The 16,812-nt window shown below is 40.3% G+C and overlaps 1 protein-coding gene across 2 annotated transcripts in view; it reads left to right on the top strand.

Annotated features, from left to right (window-relative positions):
- Pink1 (PTEN-induced putative kinase 1) overlaps nucleotides 1–16,812 on the top strand; it is a 263,559-nt gene that overhangs the window by 190,883 nt on the left and 55,864 nt on the right. The window contains exon 11 of one of the 2 annotated variants that reach the window (XM_070097991.1): nucleotides 1,091–1,819. The exons of the other annotated variant lie outside the window; for it this stretch is intronic. Coding sequence (XP_069954092.1) covers nucleotides 1,091–1,327 — 237 coding nt within the window. The 3' untranslated portion in view covers nucleotides 1,328–1,819. Of the gene's footprint in view, nucleotides 1–1,090; nucleotides 1,820–16,812 lie in introns of those variants that run through there. 2 annotated transcript variants of the gene reach the window in all.

Consider the following 16,812-nt stretch of genomic DNA (forward strand, 5'->3'; position numbering starts at 1 on the left):
CATTTCAGCCAGTTTATCACCCATCACTCTGTTACTCTTAACATATTCTTGTCTTGGCCTTCTTCTATTCTGTGATGGGTTATACATCACTGCAGTTACCATCTTGGGACCTCCAGACTGAAGTCTTCCTATTATGTAGTCTCTTGCTTCTCCTGTGTGTCCTCTCTCCAGCTCCTCAAAATCCCATTGGATATTGATGAGCAGTACCACTCCTCCACGCACCCCTGTTCCCTCTGTCTTTCCTCAGGATTTGATATCCTTTTGGAAAGAAGGTGTTTATCATCATTCCTGAGTTTGGTTTCTGTGAGGGCTATGAGGTCTGGTGATGCCTATGATTCTTTCATGCATGTGTGCCTGTGTGAGTGTGAGAGTGAACGCAAGAGAGTGAGCGCGAGAGAGTGAGTGCGAGAGAGTGAGCGCGAGAGAGTGAGCGCGAGAGAGTGAGCGCGAGAGAGTGAGCGTGAGAGAGTGAGTGCGAGAGAGTGAGCGCGAGAGAGTGAGCGCGAGAGAGTGAGCGCGAGAGAGTGAGCGCGAGAGAGTGAGCGCGAGAGAGTGAGCGCGAGAGAGTGAGCGCGAGAGAGTGAGCGCGAGAGAGTGAGCGCGAGAGAGTGAGCGCGAGAGAGTGAGCGCGAGAGAGTGAGCGCGAGAGAGTGAGCGCGAGAGAGAGCGAGCGAGCGTGAGAGAGCGAGCGAGCGTGAGAGAGGGAGAGTGAGTGAGTGTTATTTGCACTCACTGAACTTTCAATCCCATCCCATAGTTCATCCCATGTAAATTCCTAGTAACTTCCATTTCATTGTTGCCTGGTCTCACACCGAGCTGCGGGGGCATTGACCCCCAAAACCCTCTCCAGGTATCTCCAGGTATACTCCTGATTCTACAGATATTTTGCCATTAATGCAGATTGACCGTTTTACTGAAAGTGACTGCCTGCACTCGTAAGTTTGCCCTCTGCACTTCTACCCCTAGCATCAACATCAAGTTTGCCATACACATCATTGAATAGCAAATCCAAATATGTATACAGTAATAATTTTGCTTTCATATAGTCCATCTAAACTAATGTGTGCATTTTGTATTTTGTGTATTCTAGATCATGCAGTGGCTCTTATGTCTTACCACTAAAGTTCTGTGTGAAGCTCGACTGTCAAGAACCCAGAGAACAGATGGAAAAAAAAATGTGGGACAGAGAAGAAGAATGGAGGAGATGCGAGGAGCATCATCAGAGCGTCAAGGTGGACAGTTAGAATATGAGCTGGTATCAACATTTCTAGCCAGGGTTCATTATATGGATATAATTCAGGCTATAAAATGGAATAGAGCTTTCTGAATACCTCATAATTATAAATCTTGCTATAAAAATGGAGTAGGGCCTTATAAATACTGCCTATGATAAAATTCACACTGTTTATTGGAATAGGGCTTTTTGGGTGTATGTATTAATTTCTGTAATATGCTGTATATATCTACAGAAATGTTTTTACAAGTTTTTGTGCTTCGCATATGCCGAATTGAATGCACCATGGTGTGCATAAGCTTGTTGCAAGAAGAATTCCCTTCATTTTCTTATTAGCTGAAGCTATAATCAATATAGTATATGCTTTGCAAGCATTATAATGTTGGAAATGAACATAAAGTTTGTCTTGCCACATAGTTAATTAGTACTGAAAAAATACACATGTATATACATATGGAATATGCACACACATACACACACACACACACATACAACTGATTAACCCTTTGACTGTCGCGGCCGTATATATACTTCTTACAAGGTACCGTGTTTGATGTATATATACTCATAAATTCTAGCGGCTTCAAATCAAGAAGGAGAAAGCTGGTAGGCCCACATGTGAGAGAATGGGTCTGTGTGGTCAGTGTGCACCACATAAAAAAAATCCTGGAGCATGTAGTGCATAATAAGAAAAAAAAACTGACCGTTTTTTTTTTTTAATTAAAATGCCGACTTTGTGGTCTATTTTCGTATGGTATTTATGGTTGTATTCTCGTTTTCTTGATCTCATTTGATAGAATGGAAAACATATTATAGAAAAATAGATGATTTTGATTGATTTTACTATAAAAAGAACCTGGAAATGGAGCTCAAAGTAGGGGAAATGTTTAATTTTTGCTGATGTTCAAAAGTAAACAGATGACGTCATTGTCTAGTAAATGTCCAACTAGCCATTCTAATATGCAAAAATAGATGATTTTGATTGATTTTACTATAAAAAGAACCTGGAAATGGAGCTCAAAGTAGGGGAAATGTTTGATTTTTGCTGATGTTCAAAAGTAAACAAATGACATCATTGTCTAGTAAATGTCCAACTAGCCATTCTAATATGCAGTCATGAATGGGTTGATGTTATTTATACAATTATTACAATATTGCAATAGTCTGCATAATAGTATATCTTCTATTTTTTGTTTGAATAAAAATTCAAAATAGAAAGCAAGAGTAATATCAGAGGGGTCTGGAGACATGACTGATGAGCAAAGAAAATGTTATTTTAGAGCCAGGAATGTCTGCATTGTTCATTCTGGACCTTATTTTGAAATTGTCATATTTTTTAATTTTCGTGAAATTGGCCAAATTGCAAATTTTTGACCATGTTATTGGGTAGTTGAATTTGGTAAATGGGCAGTTTCTTGTACTCAGTCGATAGAAAAAACGGAGTTCTAAAGAAATAGCTATGAGTTTGGTCGACTGGAACAATGGAATTAGCCAAAAATAGGGCTCAAAAGTGGGCGAAATTGCCGATTTGTAAATATCGCCAAGATCAGTAACTTCACGAGAGCGTAATTCCGTCAGTTTTCCATCAAATTTCGTTTTTTTTGGTGTCATTACAATCGGAAAAAGATTCTCTATCATTACATAATAAAAAATAATTTTTTTTTTTTTTAAATTTTGCGACACCAGGAGACACCTCAGGGTTGGGGGTTGCGACAGTCAACGGGTTAAATCATCAAATAAATTTACTTTTACACATAAAATATAACGCAATAAGATCACAGTAAACAGGTGATTTCAAAATATGCAAAACAACCACTCTGAAAGAATAGAGAAATTCCAAGCGCTTTCGTGACTACTCACATTATCAAGGAACATAGTTCCTTGATAATGTGAGTAGTCACGAAAGTGCTTGGAATTTCTCTATTCTTTCAGAGTGGTTGTTTTGCATAAAATATAACATTGATTTTGTAGTGTTTTCAGTTTTGCTTGAGTAAGAAACATATTTTAAGTACTGTCTACTCTTGTTTTAATGTATTACCTTCCTGAAATTTGATTAAATACTTGAAAATTGTTTTGTGTGAATTAATATACATCTCACTTATATTTATTGTAATGTCCTCTTTAGGATAAATTTATTTAATTATTGGAACTATCCTGGAATTGTTGGTTATTGAGAAGTGTGTGTAGATCTACTGTGTTATGTGTAGATCTGTGTTATGTGTAGATCTACTGTGTTATGTGTAGATCTGTGTTATGTGTAGATCTACTGTGTTGTGTAGATCTACTGTGTTATGTGTAGATCTACTGTGTTATGTGTAGATCTACTGTGTCATGTGTAGATCTACTGTGTCATGTGTAGATCTACTGTGTCATGTGTAGATCTACTGTGTCATGTGTAGATCTACTGTGTTATGTGTAGATCTACTGTGTTATGTGTAGATCTACTGTGTCATGTGTAGATCTACTGTGTCATGTGTAGATCTACTGTGTTATGTGTAGATCTACTGTGTTATGTGTAGATCTACTGTGTCATGTGTAGATCTACTGTGTCATGTGTAGATCTACTGTGTCATGTGTAGATCTACTGTGTTATGTGTAGATCTACTGTGTTATGTGTAGATCTACTGTGTCATGTGTAGATCTACTGTGTTATGTGTAGATCTACTGTGTTATGTGTAGATCTACTGTGTCATGTGTAGATCTACTGTGTTATGTGTAGATCTACTGTGTTATGTGTAGATCTACTGTGTTATGTGTAGATCTACTGTGTCATGTGTAGATCTACTGTGTCATGTGTAGATCTACTGTGTCATGTGTAGATCTACTGTGTCATGTGTATATCTACTGTGTCATGTGTAGATCTACTGTGTCATGTGTAGATCTACTGTGTCATGTGTAGATCTACTGTGTCATGTGTAGATCTACTGTGTCATGTGTAGATCTACTGTGTCATGTGTAGATCTACTGTGTCATGTGTAGATCTACTGTGTTATGTGTAGATCTACTGTGTTATGTGTAGATCTACTGTGTCATGTGTAGATCTACTGTGTTATGTGTAGATCTGTGTTATGTGTAGATCTGTGTTATGTGTAGATCTACTGTGTTGTGTAGATCTACTGTGTTATGTGTAGATCTACTGTGTCATGTGTAGATCTACTGTGTCATGTGTAGATCTACTGTGTCATGTGTAGATCTACTGTGTCATGTGTAGATCTACTGTGTCATGTGTAGATCTACTGTGTCATGTGTAGATCTACTGTGTCATGTGTAGATCTACTGTGTTATGTGTAGATCTACTGTGTCATGTGTAGATCTACTGTGTCATGTGTAGATCTACTGTGTCATGTGTAGATCTACTGTGTTATGTGTAGATCTACTGTGTTATGTGTAGATCTACTGTGTCATGTGTAGATCTACTGTGTCATGTGTAGATCTACTGTGTTATGTGTAGATCTACTGTGTTATGTGTAGATCTACTGTGTTATGTGTAGATCTACTGTGTTATGTGTAGATCTACTGTGTCATGTGTAGATCTACTGTGTCATGTGTAGATCTACTGTATTATGTGTAGATCTACTGTGTCATGTACAGAGCTGCTGTCACGTATACATCTGTGTCATGTACAGAGATGCTGTGTCATGTACAGAGCTGCTGTGTCATATACAGAGCTGCTGTGTCATGTACAGAGCTGCTGTGTCATGTACACAGTTGCTGTGTCATTTACACAGCTGCTGTGTCATGTACAAATCTACTGTGTCATGTACAGACCAGCTGTGTCATGTACAGAGCTGCTGTGTCATATACTGTGCTAATATGTCATGTACAGAGCTGCTGTGTCATGTACAAATCTATTGTCATGTACAGAGCAGCTGTGTCATGTACAGAGCTGCTGTGTCATGTACAGGGCTGCTGTGTCATGTACACAGTTGCTGTGTCATGTACACAGTTGTTGTCACGTACAAAGCTGCTGTGTCATGTACTTTCCTACTATGTCATGTACAAAGCTGCTGTGTAATGTACAGAGTTGCTGTATCATGTACAAATCTACTGTGTCATGTACAGAGATGCTGTGTCATGTGTAGAGCTGCTATCATGTACAGAGCTGCTGTCGTGTACAGAGCTGCTGTGTCATGTACAGAGCTACTGCGTTGTACAGAGCTGCTGTGTCATATACAGAGCTGCTGTGTCATGTACAGAGCTGCTGTCATGTACAGATCTGTGTCATGTACAGAGCTGCTGTCATGTACAAATCTGTGTCATGTACAGAGTTGCAGTATCATGTACAAATCTACTGTCATGCACAGAGCTGCTGTCATGTACAGAGCTGCTGTGTCAGGTGTAGAGCTGCTGTCATGTACAGAGCTGCTGTGTCATGTACAGAGCTGCTGTGTCATACAGAGCTGCTGTGTCATGTACAGAGCTGCTGTGTCATACAGAGCTGCTGTGTCATATACAGAGCTGCTGTGTCATGTACAGAGCTGCTGTCATGTACAAATCTGTGTCATGTACAGAGCTGCTGTCATGTACAGAGTTGCTGTATCATGTACAAATCTACTGTGTCATGTACAGAGCTGCTGTGTCATGTGTAGAGCTACTGTCATGTACAGAGCTGCTGTCATGTACAGAGCTGCTGTGTCATATACAGAGCTGCTGTGTCATGTACAGAGCTGTGTCATACAGAGCTGCTGTGTCATATACAGAGCTGCTGTGTCATGTACAGAGCTGCTGTCATGTACAAATCTGTGTCATGTACAGAGCTGCTGTCATGTACAGAGCTGTTGTGTCATGTACAGAGCTGCTGTGTCATGCACAGAGCTACTGTGTTGTATACAGAGCTGCTGTGTCATGTACAGAGCTGGTGTGTAATGCACAAAGCTACGGTGTCATGCACCAAGCTGCTGTGCCATGTACAGAACTTCTATGCCATGTACAAGGCTACTGTGCCATGTACAAATCTGTATCATGAACAGAGCTAGTGTGTCATGTACAGAGCTACTATGTAATGTATAAGGCTACTGTTTCATGTACAGACCTACTGTGTCATGTACAGAGCTGGTGTGTCATGTACAGAGCTGCTGTGTCATGTACAGAGCTGCTCTGCCATGTACAGAGCTGTACTGCCATGTACAGAAATGGTGTCATGTACTGAGCTACTGTGTCATGTACAGAGCTGCTGTGTCATGAACAGAGCTGCTGTGTCATGTACAGAGCTGTACTGCCATGTACAGAAATGGTGTCATGTACTGAGCTACTGTTTCATGTACAGACCTACTGTGTCATGCACCAAGCTGCTGTGCCATTTACAGAACTTCTATGTCATGTACAGAGCTGCTGTGTCATGTACAGAGCTGCTCTGCCATGTACAGAGCTGTACTGCCATGTACAGAAATGGTGTCATGTACTGAGCTACTGTGTCATGTACAGAGCTGCTGTGTCATGTACAGAGCTAATGTGTCATGTACATTACTGCTGTGTCATGTACAGAGCTACTGTGTCATGTAAAGTGCTACTGTGTCATGTGCAGTGCTTCTATCATGTACAGAACTAGTCATGCACAGAGCTAATGTGTCATGCATGGAGCTACTGTGTCATGCACAGAGCTGCTGTATCATGTACAGAGCTAATGTGTCATGCACAGAGCTGCTGGGTCATGTACAGAGCTAATGTGTCATGCACAGAGCTGCTGCTGCCATGCACAGAGCTGATGTGTCATGCACAGAGCTAATGTGTCATGTACAGAGCTGTTGTCATATATAGAGCTAATGTGTCATGCACAGAGCTGTAGTGTCATGTACAGAGCTAATGTGTCATGTACAGAGCTAACGTGTCATGCACAGAGCTGCTGTGTCATGTTCAGAGCTGCTGTGCCATGTACAGAGCTGCTGTGTTGTGTACAGAGCTGCTGTGTCATGTACAGAGCTGCTGCTGTCATGTACAGAGCTAATGTGTCATGCACAGAGCTGCTGTATCATGCACAGAGCTAATATATTATGCACAGAACTGCTGTGTCATGTTCATAGATGCTGTGTCATGCACAGAGCTGCTGTGTTATTCACTGAGCTGTTTTGTCATGTACAGAGCTGCTGTCTCATGTACAGAGCTGCTGTGTCATGCACAGAGCTGCTGTCTCACGTACAGAGCTGCTGCATCATATACAGAGCTGATGTGTCATGCACAGAGCTAATGTGTCATGCAAAGAGCTGCTGTGTCATGTACAGAGCTAATGTGTCATGCACAGAGCTGCTGTGTCATGTACAGAGCTAATGTTACATGCACAGAGCTGCTGTGTCCTGCACACGCAGCTGCTGTGTCATGTACAGAACTACTGTGTCATGCACACACAGCTGCAGTGTCATGTACAGAACTACTGTGTCATGCACACACAGCTGCTGTGTCATGTACAGAACTACTGTGTCATGCACACACAGCTGCTGTGTCATGTACAGAACTACTGTGTCATGCACACACAGCTGCTGTGTCATGTACAGAACTACTGTGTCATGCACACACAACTGCTGTGTCATGTACAGAACTACTGTGTCATGCACACACGGCTGCTGTGTCATGTACAGAACTACTGTGTCATGCACACACAGCTGCAGTGTCATGTACAAAACTACTGTGTCATGCACACACAGCTGCTGTGTCATGTACAGAACTACTGTGTCATGCACACACAGCTGCTGTGTCATGTACAGAACTACTGTGTCATGCATACACAGCTGCTGTGTCATGTACAGAACTACTGTGTCATGCACACACAGCTGCTGTGTCATGTACAGAACTACTGTGTCTTGCACACACAACTGCTGTGTCATGTACAGAACTACTGTGTCATGCACACACAGCTGCTGTGTCATGTACAGAACTACTGTGTCATGCACACACAACTGCTGTGTCATGTACAGAACTACTGTGTCATGCACACACAACTGCTGTGTCATGTACAGAACTACTGTGTCATGCACACACAACTGCTGTGTCATACATTCACATGTTACTCCACATAAAATATAAACAGAAGTGTCATATATCATTTCCAATATGTGTGTGATTTATAAAATATTTTTTATTAGTTATTGCTTATCTCTAGATTTGCTAAGTTGCTGTTGCATAAAGAATAAAAGTAATACAAGAAAGTTAAGCACTCTACCCAAAATTGTCTGTTGCTCCACTTGATCATGATACTAGTGATTATAATAATAATTTTCAGAACAGTATTTCCTCACCTGTATACATTGTTTTAATAATTATTATTAATGGTAATATTAGTACATTTTTGGGAAGAGTGTTAAACCTGTAAAGGTTTACATTTTATTCATTTGAATCGGGGGAGCACATTCAGGTTTAACAGAGAACCTTCCTTGAGGGGGCTCTATTATAGTATGTAGTTTTAAAGTCTTATAATTGTGTGGTATTATTGTAATACTGTATGTGCAGAACATTAGTCCTGCTGTAGAGGGGCCTTGATGCTGGTGAAGAGTTCATCATCCAGGGAACTGGAGCTGCCCTCCCCTTTGTTGGATTGAATTTGATTGACTCTCATTCCCCAGGTGCCATATGACCCCTATGGGTTTGGTGTTTCCCCATGAATGTCATCCAAATAACAGTTCTGAATATTATGACATCATTAACTCTTAGACTGTCGCAGGCCCCTTTCTGAAACTGTCATTCTATGTCGATAAATTTTTGGGGAAAAAATTTTTTTTTTTTTCTTATGAAATGATAGAGAATCTTTTCCCGATGGTAATGACACCAAAAGTACGAAATTTGGTCAAAAACTCATGGAATTACACTGTCGCGGTCTTGGCGATATATACGCATTGGCGATTTCACCAACTTTGAGCCCTATTTTTGGCCAATTCCGGTGTTCCAGTTGACAAAACTCATAGCTATTTCTTTAGAACTCCATTTTTCTATCAATTGCGTACAAGAAACCACCCATTTACCGATTTGAACTACCCAATAAAGTGGTCATAAATTGGCAATTTGGCCAATTTAAATCAAATTAAAAAAGATGCCAATTTCAAAATAGGGTCCAGAATAAACAATGTAGACATTCTTGGCACTAAAATAACATATCCTCTGTTCATTAGTCACGTCTCTAGGCCCCTCTTATATTACTATTGCTTTCTATTTTGATTTTTTATTCGTACAAAAAATAAAATATTTACTGTTATGCAGACTACTGCATTATTGTAAAAATGGTATAAATAATATCAGTGCACTAGTGAAAGAATATTAGACTCCCCAGTTGACGTGTATTGGACGTGTGGTGTGATTTGCTTACTCTTGAACATTGGTAAAAATCGATCATTTCTGCTACTTTGAGCTCAATTTCAAGGTCATTTTCATCGTGAAACTAATCAAAATCATCTCTATTTCTGTAATATGTTTTCCATTTTATCACGTGAGACCATGAAAACGAGAATACAACGATAAATACTATACGAAAATACACCTCAAAGTCAGCGTTTTAATTCTAAAAAATGGTCAGTTTTTTTTTTCTCATTAAGCACTGCGTGATGCAGGATTTTTTATGTGGTGCACACTGACACACACACCCATTCTCTCACATGTGGGCCTACCAGCTTTCTCCCGCTTGATTTGAAGCTGCTAGAATTTACGTGTATAAATATGTTCGAAACAGTGACTCGTAAGACGTATATATACGACCGAAACAGTCAAAGGGTTAATAACAAAATATTATGAAGGTCTAGTTCAATGAGGTTCCATCCTACAAGGTAGTGTCTTGATACCTGTGAAGGGCTCCTTGTCCATGGAGTTGGAGTTACCAATCACTCCTTGGGTTGGATCAGATTACCTCCCATACTCCAGGTGCTGTCTGATCCCTACAGGATCCGTGCTCTCCCATGAAAATAATAGTTTACATTACTCATTGAGAATCTCTAAACTTGCAGTGATCAAACAGCACCGGAAGAATGGAAGGTAAAATTTAATAAATAAGGCACATAGAAATTTATGGCAAAACCTACTTTCACTGTAGTTGTAAAGTGCCTGTAATGCACATAGTGACTGCCAGTAGTGAAGGCATATGCAGTACTATCATGAATTTTCCAGGTACAGTGGTCCCCCGAGTTTCAGCCATAATTCGTTCCAGAAGGCTGTTTTAGTGCCATTACCAAACGGATTTGTTCTCATGAAGAATAATATAAATTAGATTAGTCCATTTCAGACCCTCAAAAATACACACATAAAAGCACTTACAGTAATGCACTTGCATAATTGTTCGAGTTGGGAGCTGTACGAAACTCGGGGTTCCACTGTAACTGGTTCCAGACGGGTGCCTTTGAATTGCAAATGCATCACTCAGAGATGGATGTCAATATATTCTATATATAAATTGTATACAGCATATATTATTCACACACAATAATAATGTACAGTGGTGCCTTGACTTACGAGTTTAATTTGTTCCGTGACAGAACTCGTAACTCAATTTGCTCGTATATCAGATCAAATTTTCCTCATTGAAATTAATTGAAATACCATTAATCTATTCCACCCCCCCCCCCCCCCCCAAAAAAAAAAAAAAAATTTGTTACGGGTTTTTAAATAAAAATTTATTTATAAATAAGAAGTATTGTATAAAAACATAAAATATAATCAAAGAGAATGTAAAGCAATAAACTGGTTTTATAAAGTGTATTTACCTTGGAGATCAGGAACCGTCTGGGAACATTTGCTTACGTTGGTGGAATTCCCGAGTCTCAAGGCAGTAGAAAATACTTCAATATAACGCTTATTTATCTGTCAGAATTTATCTAATATGACATAATAAATACTATAAGTAACATAGAAACATATACTCTAGAATGAATAAAATAGGCCATAATATGGCAAGTGTCCAACTAGTTTCATAAGGAAAACACTGACTTACTTCATGAATCTCACCATTTATTAATGAAGTAAATGCAATGATATTGACAGGAATCATAAAAAAAATGATTGTTCTACAAATATTTTGGGATTTTGTGTGGGAGTCAAGGGAAAGATATTTTGCAAATGTCAAAAACTTAGCAACTTTACTTTTTTGTAGAATAACTAAAGATAATTACACGATTACCTCCAGTGAGAACATTGCACTACCATTGTTTTATAAGTACCACATCCCAAAACCACCTTTCTTTTTGCCATTTAGGCCTGGGTTCTTGCCAAATGTCATTTTCAGTAAATATTTTTTTTTTCATTTGTTTTTTGCCAAAATAACTGCTTGCTCATAACTCGGATTTTGGCTTGCAACTCAAAGCAAAAAATTGACCGAGCAATGGCTAGTAACTTGGACGACTTGTAAGTTGGGGCACTTGTAAGTCAAGGTACCACTGTAATCAAATTAAGTGCTAAACTCAGAGGAATCATACAACACCATGTTCACAAAAAAGTGCAAACCATGTAGGCTGTGTAGAATACAGTATATCACTGACTGTGTATGCAATAACATACATATTTTACACATCACTGCAGGTTTACTAACGCCAGTCTAAAGCATCCGTATTTTCAATGATGGACCTGCTTAGTAATTTAACAAGAATAAATTATTGTATCAGCACTGTACACTGTACGGCCGACTTGTCAAAAAAAAAAAAAATGCATGAAACCCACGTGGGTCAGAAAGAGCTGTATTATTTTCACATAAAAAGATGCTTAAACCTTTTTGAAATGCAGGATGTAATTTGACAGGATATAATGCAAAGTTTATTGTTAAACTGGAAATACTGAACGCGATTGTGAAGGACATGAATGCCCATCTTATTTTGGTTTACCACTTACTTGAATATAATAATGCATTCTGCTTTTTGATAGTATACAAAAGCAATTCTTTGTATGTATATTTTTGGAAGTACAATAAATAGAAGTTATTAGCTTCTTGTTTTGCTAAAGAGACCAGAGCGTAACAGAAACTGCAGTGAACTATAGTAAAACCTCATTCAGTAAACCTTTGTTCAACAGATTTTGGTAACAGAATTATCCATTATTGTTATGATCGCGGTGAAACAATTTCCTCTATCTACTACAAAAGATCAATGAAATTACATTTAATTAATTTATTTTCAGTTATTATTAGACAAGGATGTGTGATGTCACCGTGGTTGTTTAATATATTTATAGATGGGGTTGTAAGAGAAGTAAATGCGAGGGTCTTGGCAAGAGGCGTGGAGTTAAAAGATAAAGAATCACACACAAAGTGGGAGTTGTCACAGTTGCTCTTTGCTGATGACACTGTGCTCTTGGGAGATTCTGAAGAGAAGTTGCAGAGATTGGTGGATGAATTTGGTAGGGTGTGCAAAAGAAGAAAATTAAAAGTGAATACAGGAAAGAGTAAGGTTATGAGGATAACAAAAAGATTAGGTGATGAAAGAGCTGATATCAGATTGGAGGGAGAGAGTATGGAGGAGGTGAATGTATTCAGATATTTGGGAGTGGACGTGTCAGTGGATGGGTCTATGAAAGATGAGGTGAATCATAGAATTGATGAGGGGAAAAGGGTGAGTGGTGCACTTAGGAGTCTGTGGAGACAAAGAACTTTGTCCTTGGAGGCAAAGAGGGGAATGTATGAGAGTATAGTTTTACCAACGCTCTTATATGGGTGTGAAGCATGGGTGATGAATGTTGCAACGAGGAGAAGGCTGGAGGCAGTGGAGATGTCATGTCTGAGGGCAATGTGTGGTGTGAATATAATGCAGAGAATTCGTAGTTTGGAAGTTAGGAGGAGGTGCGGGATTACCAAAACTGTTGTCCAGAGGGCTGAGGAAGGGTTGTTGAGGTGGTTCGGACATGTAGAGAGAATGGAGCGAAACAGAGTGACTTCAAGAGTGTATCAGTCTGTAGTGGAAGGAAGGTGGGGTAGGGGTCGGCCTAGGAAAGGTTGGAGGGAGGGGGTAAGGAGGTTTTTTGTGCGAGGGGCTTGGACTTCCAGCAGGCATGCGTGAGCGTGTTTGATAGGAGTGAATGGAGACAAATGGTTTTTAATACTTGACGTGCTGTTGGAGTGTGAGCAAAGTAACATTTATGAAGGGGTTCAGGGAAACCGGCAGGCCGGACTTGAGTCCTGGAGATGGGAAGTACAGTGCCTGCACTCTGAAGGAGGGGTGTTAATGTTGCAGTTTAAAAACTGTAGTGTAAAGCACCCTTCTGGCAAGACAGTGATGGAGGGAATGATGGTGAAAGTTTTTCTTTTTCAGGCCACCCTGCCTTGGTGGGAATCGGCCAGTGTGATAATAAAAAAAATAATAAATAAGTAAATCTGTAAAATCTGTGCATGGTACTGCATTACGTATACAGTATAGTACTGCATATGTTTTCTATTATCTAATGTGAGAGGATATTTGGAGTTCCCTGACAATCGGCATTACTGATTACTGTATTTTACAGTGTCAAAGACAATATTTTTTTTACCCCAAATAAGTCTAGAAAATTTACCCAGCATCTTAGAAGGCAAAGGTTATGTTGCTTATAGGCCTCAACCTAAGCCTAGAGAAATCTTTTGATACTAGACAGTAATCTAAGCTTCTGTATATGACCAAATAATGAATCATGTAAACTATTTGTATAAAATGAATAAATGACAAAAATTATCATAATTGTAAAAATTTGTTGGTGCTTAGCAGCAGTAGGCTAAGGCAAACCAAGGGATGGAGTCAGATGGACTGCTGGTAGTATCAGTAGGGTAATTTGCCTCTTTACCATCACACCACCTGGTAATAATATTTTACCTCAAACGATCCTAATATTAACCCCTTAACCCTTAAATAATCCAAACGTATATATACGTTCACCTGCGCAGCGCCCCAAATATTTTCAAATTTTTTTTTTTAATAGGAAAAAAGAGCGTGTGGTACCCAGGCATCCCCAATTTTTTTCATATGGCGCACACTAAGCGCGCACACCCATTCTCTCATGTCTAGGTGACTCAGGCCTATCGTGCCAATGTTGAATGTATGACAAATGAAATGTATATATACTTTTGGGGCGCTACGTGAGAGAACGTATATATACGTTTGGACCGTTTAACCCTTTGAGGGTTTTCGTCGTACTAGTACGTCTTACGCGTAGGGGTTTTTGACGTACTAGTACGCATAAATTCTAGCGGCCTCAAATCTCGCGCGAAAAGGCTGGTAGGCCTAGGTGTGAGACAATGGGTCTGCGTGGTCGGTGTGCGCGGTAGAAAAAAAATCTGGGACCCAGTGGTGCATTGTGGGAATGCCCTCTTAGTAAACAATGTCCACCATGCCTCGCGGTAAGAAGCTCCTTACTCCTCGGCGAATTGGGACACTTTTGTTCCCCAGTGACAGTTCTAATAGTGATGGAAGTGCCAGTGAAGATGAGTTTCGTGGTTTTAGTGAGGTTTTGACCGAAACTAATGACCATAATATCGGTAATAGTGAAGAAAACCCAGACGACCCTCAGCCTTCCACCTCTGGTGCTGGGCCCTCGTGTTCACGTTCAGTTGTTCCAGAACCCAAGAGGAAACTTCTATTTTCCCAAATCCCAGACTCAGATGAGAGCATGGGTGATGATAGTGATAGTGAATATGAACTACAAGCTCTTCAAACTAGTTCCAGTAGTGATAGTGAAGTGCAATATTCCCCAGTGAAGCGTCAGTATATACGACGATATATGCGCTCTGGAAGTGTGCCATATGCTATTCCAAGGGGAAGGAGTGTATCTCGGAGTACATCCCGTGGCTGTACAACAGGAACAGACAGTGAAAATGACGAAGATACTGTTGCAATTGGGATGGAAAATGTGCGTGGTGGTAGTGGTGCCGGCGGTGAGGCACCAGCAGTGGGCCATGCTGCCACCCACGCTGCCACCCACGCCGCTGCCTCAGCTGATCTAGAACAAAGGCCACCATCCCCCACTCCCCCACCACACCAGCCTCCACAACCACAACCTCCACAACCACAACCTCCACAACCACAACCACCTGTCATTGTCCAGTACCCACCAGCAGACCGCACCTGGGATTGGCAGGAAGCTGTCAGTTTTGTTCCAAATCCCCACCAGTTTGATGGCAGCCAAAGTGGAATACGGCCATCTTGTGCACTTGGGAACAATGCCACTGAACTGGAATGTTTCGAGTTATTCTTTGACGAACCACTGATGAAAAGTATTGTCATGGAAAGCAACACATACTACGAGTACACCATGGCAAACACATTACTTTCACCAAAATCACGTCTACACCAATGGAAGGAGGCAACTGTGGCTGAGATGTATCTTTTCTTTGCCACAATAATGCTTATGCCACATGTGTATAAGCACAAAGTGAAATCATACTGGTCAACAGACCCCCTGATTGCAACACCAGGTTTCAGTGATATAATGCCAGTGAATCGATTTGTGCTAATGTTACGTATGCTTCACTTCTCAGATAAAACCAGGCCTGACAGAACTGACAGGTTATATAAGATTAGGAATGTGTTTGTGTATCTGAAACAGAAATTCAGTACTCATTTTTATCCCTTCAGGAAGCTTGTAATTGACGAGTCTTTGATTCTGTTCAAAGGAAGACTCTCTTTCAAGCAGTACATACCAAGCAAGAGGAAACGCTTTGGTATAAAGTTGTTTGTGCTTTGTGATTGTTACAGTGGTCTGGTATTGGATATTATTGTGTACACTGGAAGTTATACATTGCAAAATACCAGGAAGTTATTGGGCATCTCAGGTGATGTGGTTCGAACAATGATAGAACCATACCTTGGTAAGGGGCATATATTATATACAGATAACTGGTACACAAGCCCCTCACTCAGTGATTTTTTGCGAGTGAACATGACAGATGTGTGTGGCACAGTGCGTGCAAATCGAAAACATATGCCCAGGTTTGACGCTGGCACTCGCAGAGGTGAGGTGCAGGCGTTTGCTGCCAATGACATCATGGCATTTCGGTGGCATGACAAACGAGATGTCACACTGTTGTCATCAATTCACCCTAATGAATTGGCAGACAGTGGCAGGCAGCATAGAGAGAGAAATGAACCCATTCTAAAACCTGCAGCTGTGATTGATTACACCTTCAACATGCGTTCAGTGGACAAATGTGACATGCAGATTGGGTTTGCTGATTGTGTTCGCAAGAGTTATAAGTGGTACATCAAACTGTTTTTCCATCTTCTGGACATTTCCATGCTCAATGCTTATAATATGTATAAGATGAGCACCAGAAACAAACCACAGTACGGCGAATTCTGTTTGTCTGTCATCAGACAAATAGTATTCAAGTACCAAGGAAATGCACCTGCAATTGACCGCCCACCAAATTATCAACAACTACCTGCTCGTCTGAAGGATGGTGATCACTTCCTGGTAAAACTGCCAGTTACTGCTTTGAAGAAAAAGGCTCAGAAGAGGTGTTACGTCTGTTCACATACAAAAAAACACCCACAACAACGCAGAGACACTCGTTTTATGTGTGAGGAGTGTAAAACTCCACTGTGCATGACACCATGTTTCAAAGAGTTCCACAGGCTGCAGAACTTCTAGAAACATTCCCTGTGACTGTATATGTGTATATAAAATATAGAAAAATAGTAATAAACAACATTTCATATTGT

Source organism: Cherax quadricarinatus, chromosome 60 (genome assembly GCF_038502225.1).
Source record: "Cherax quadricarinatus isolate ZL_2023a chromosome 60, ASM3850222v1, whole genome shotgun sequence".
In the NCBI taxonomy this organism is placed as follows: Eukaryota; Metazoa; Arthropoda; class Malacostraca; order Decapoda; family Parastacidae; genus Cherax; species Cherax quadricarinatus.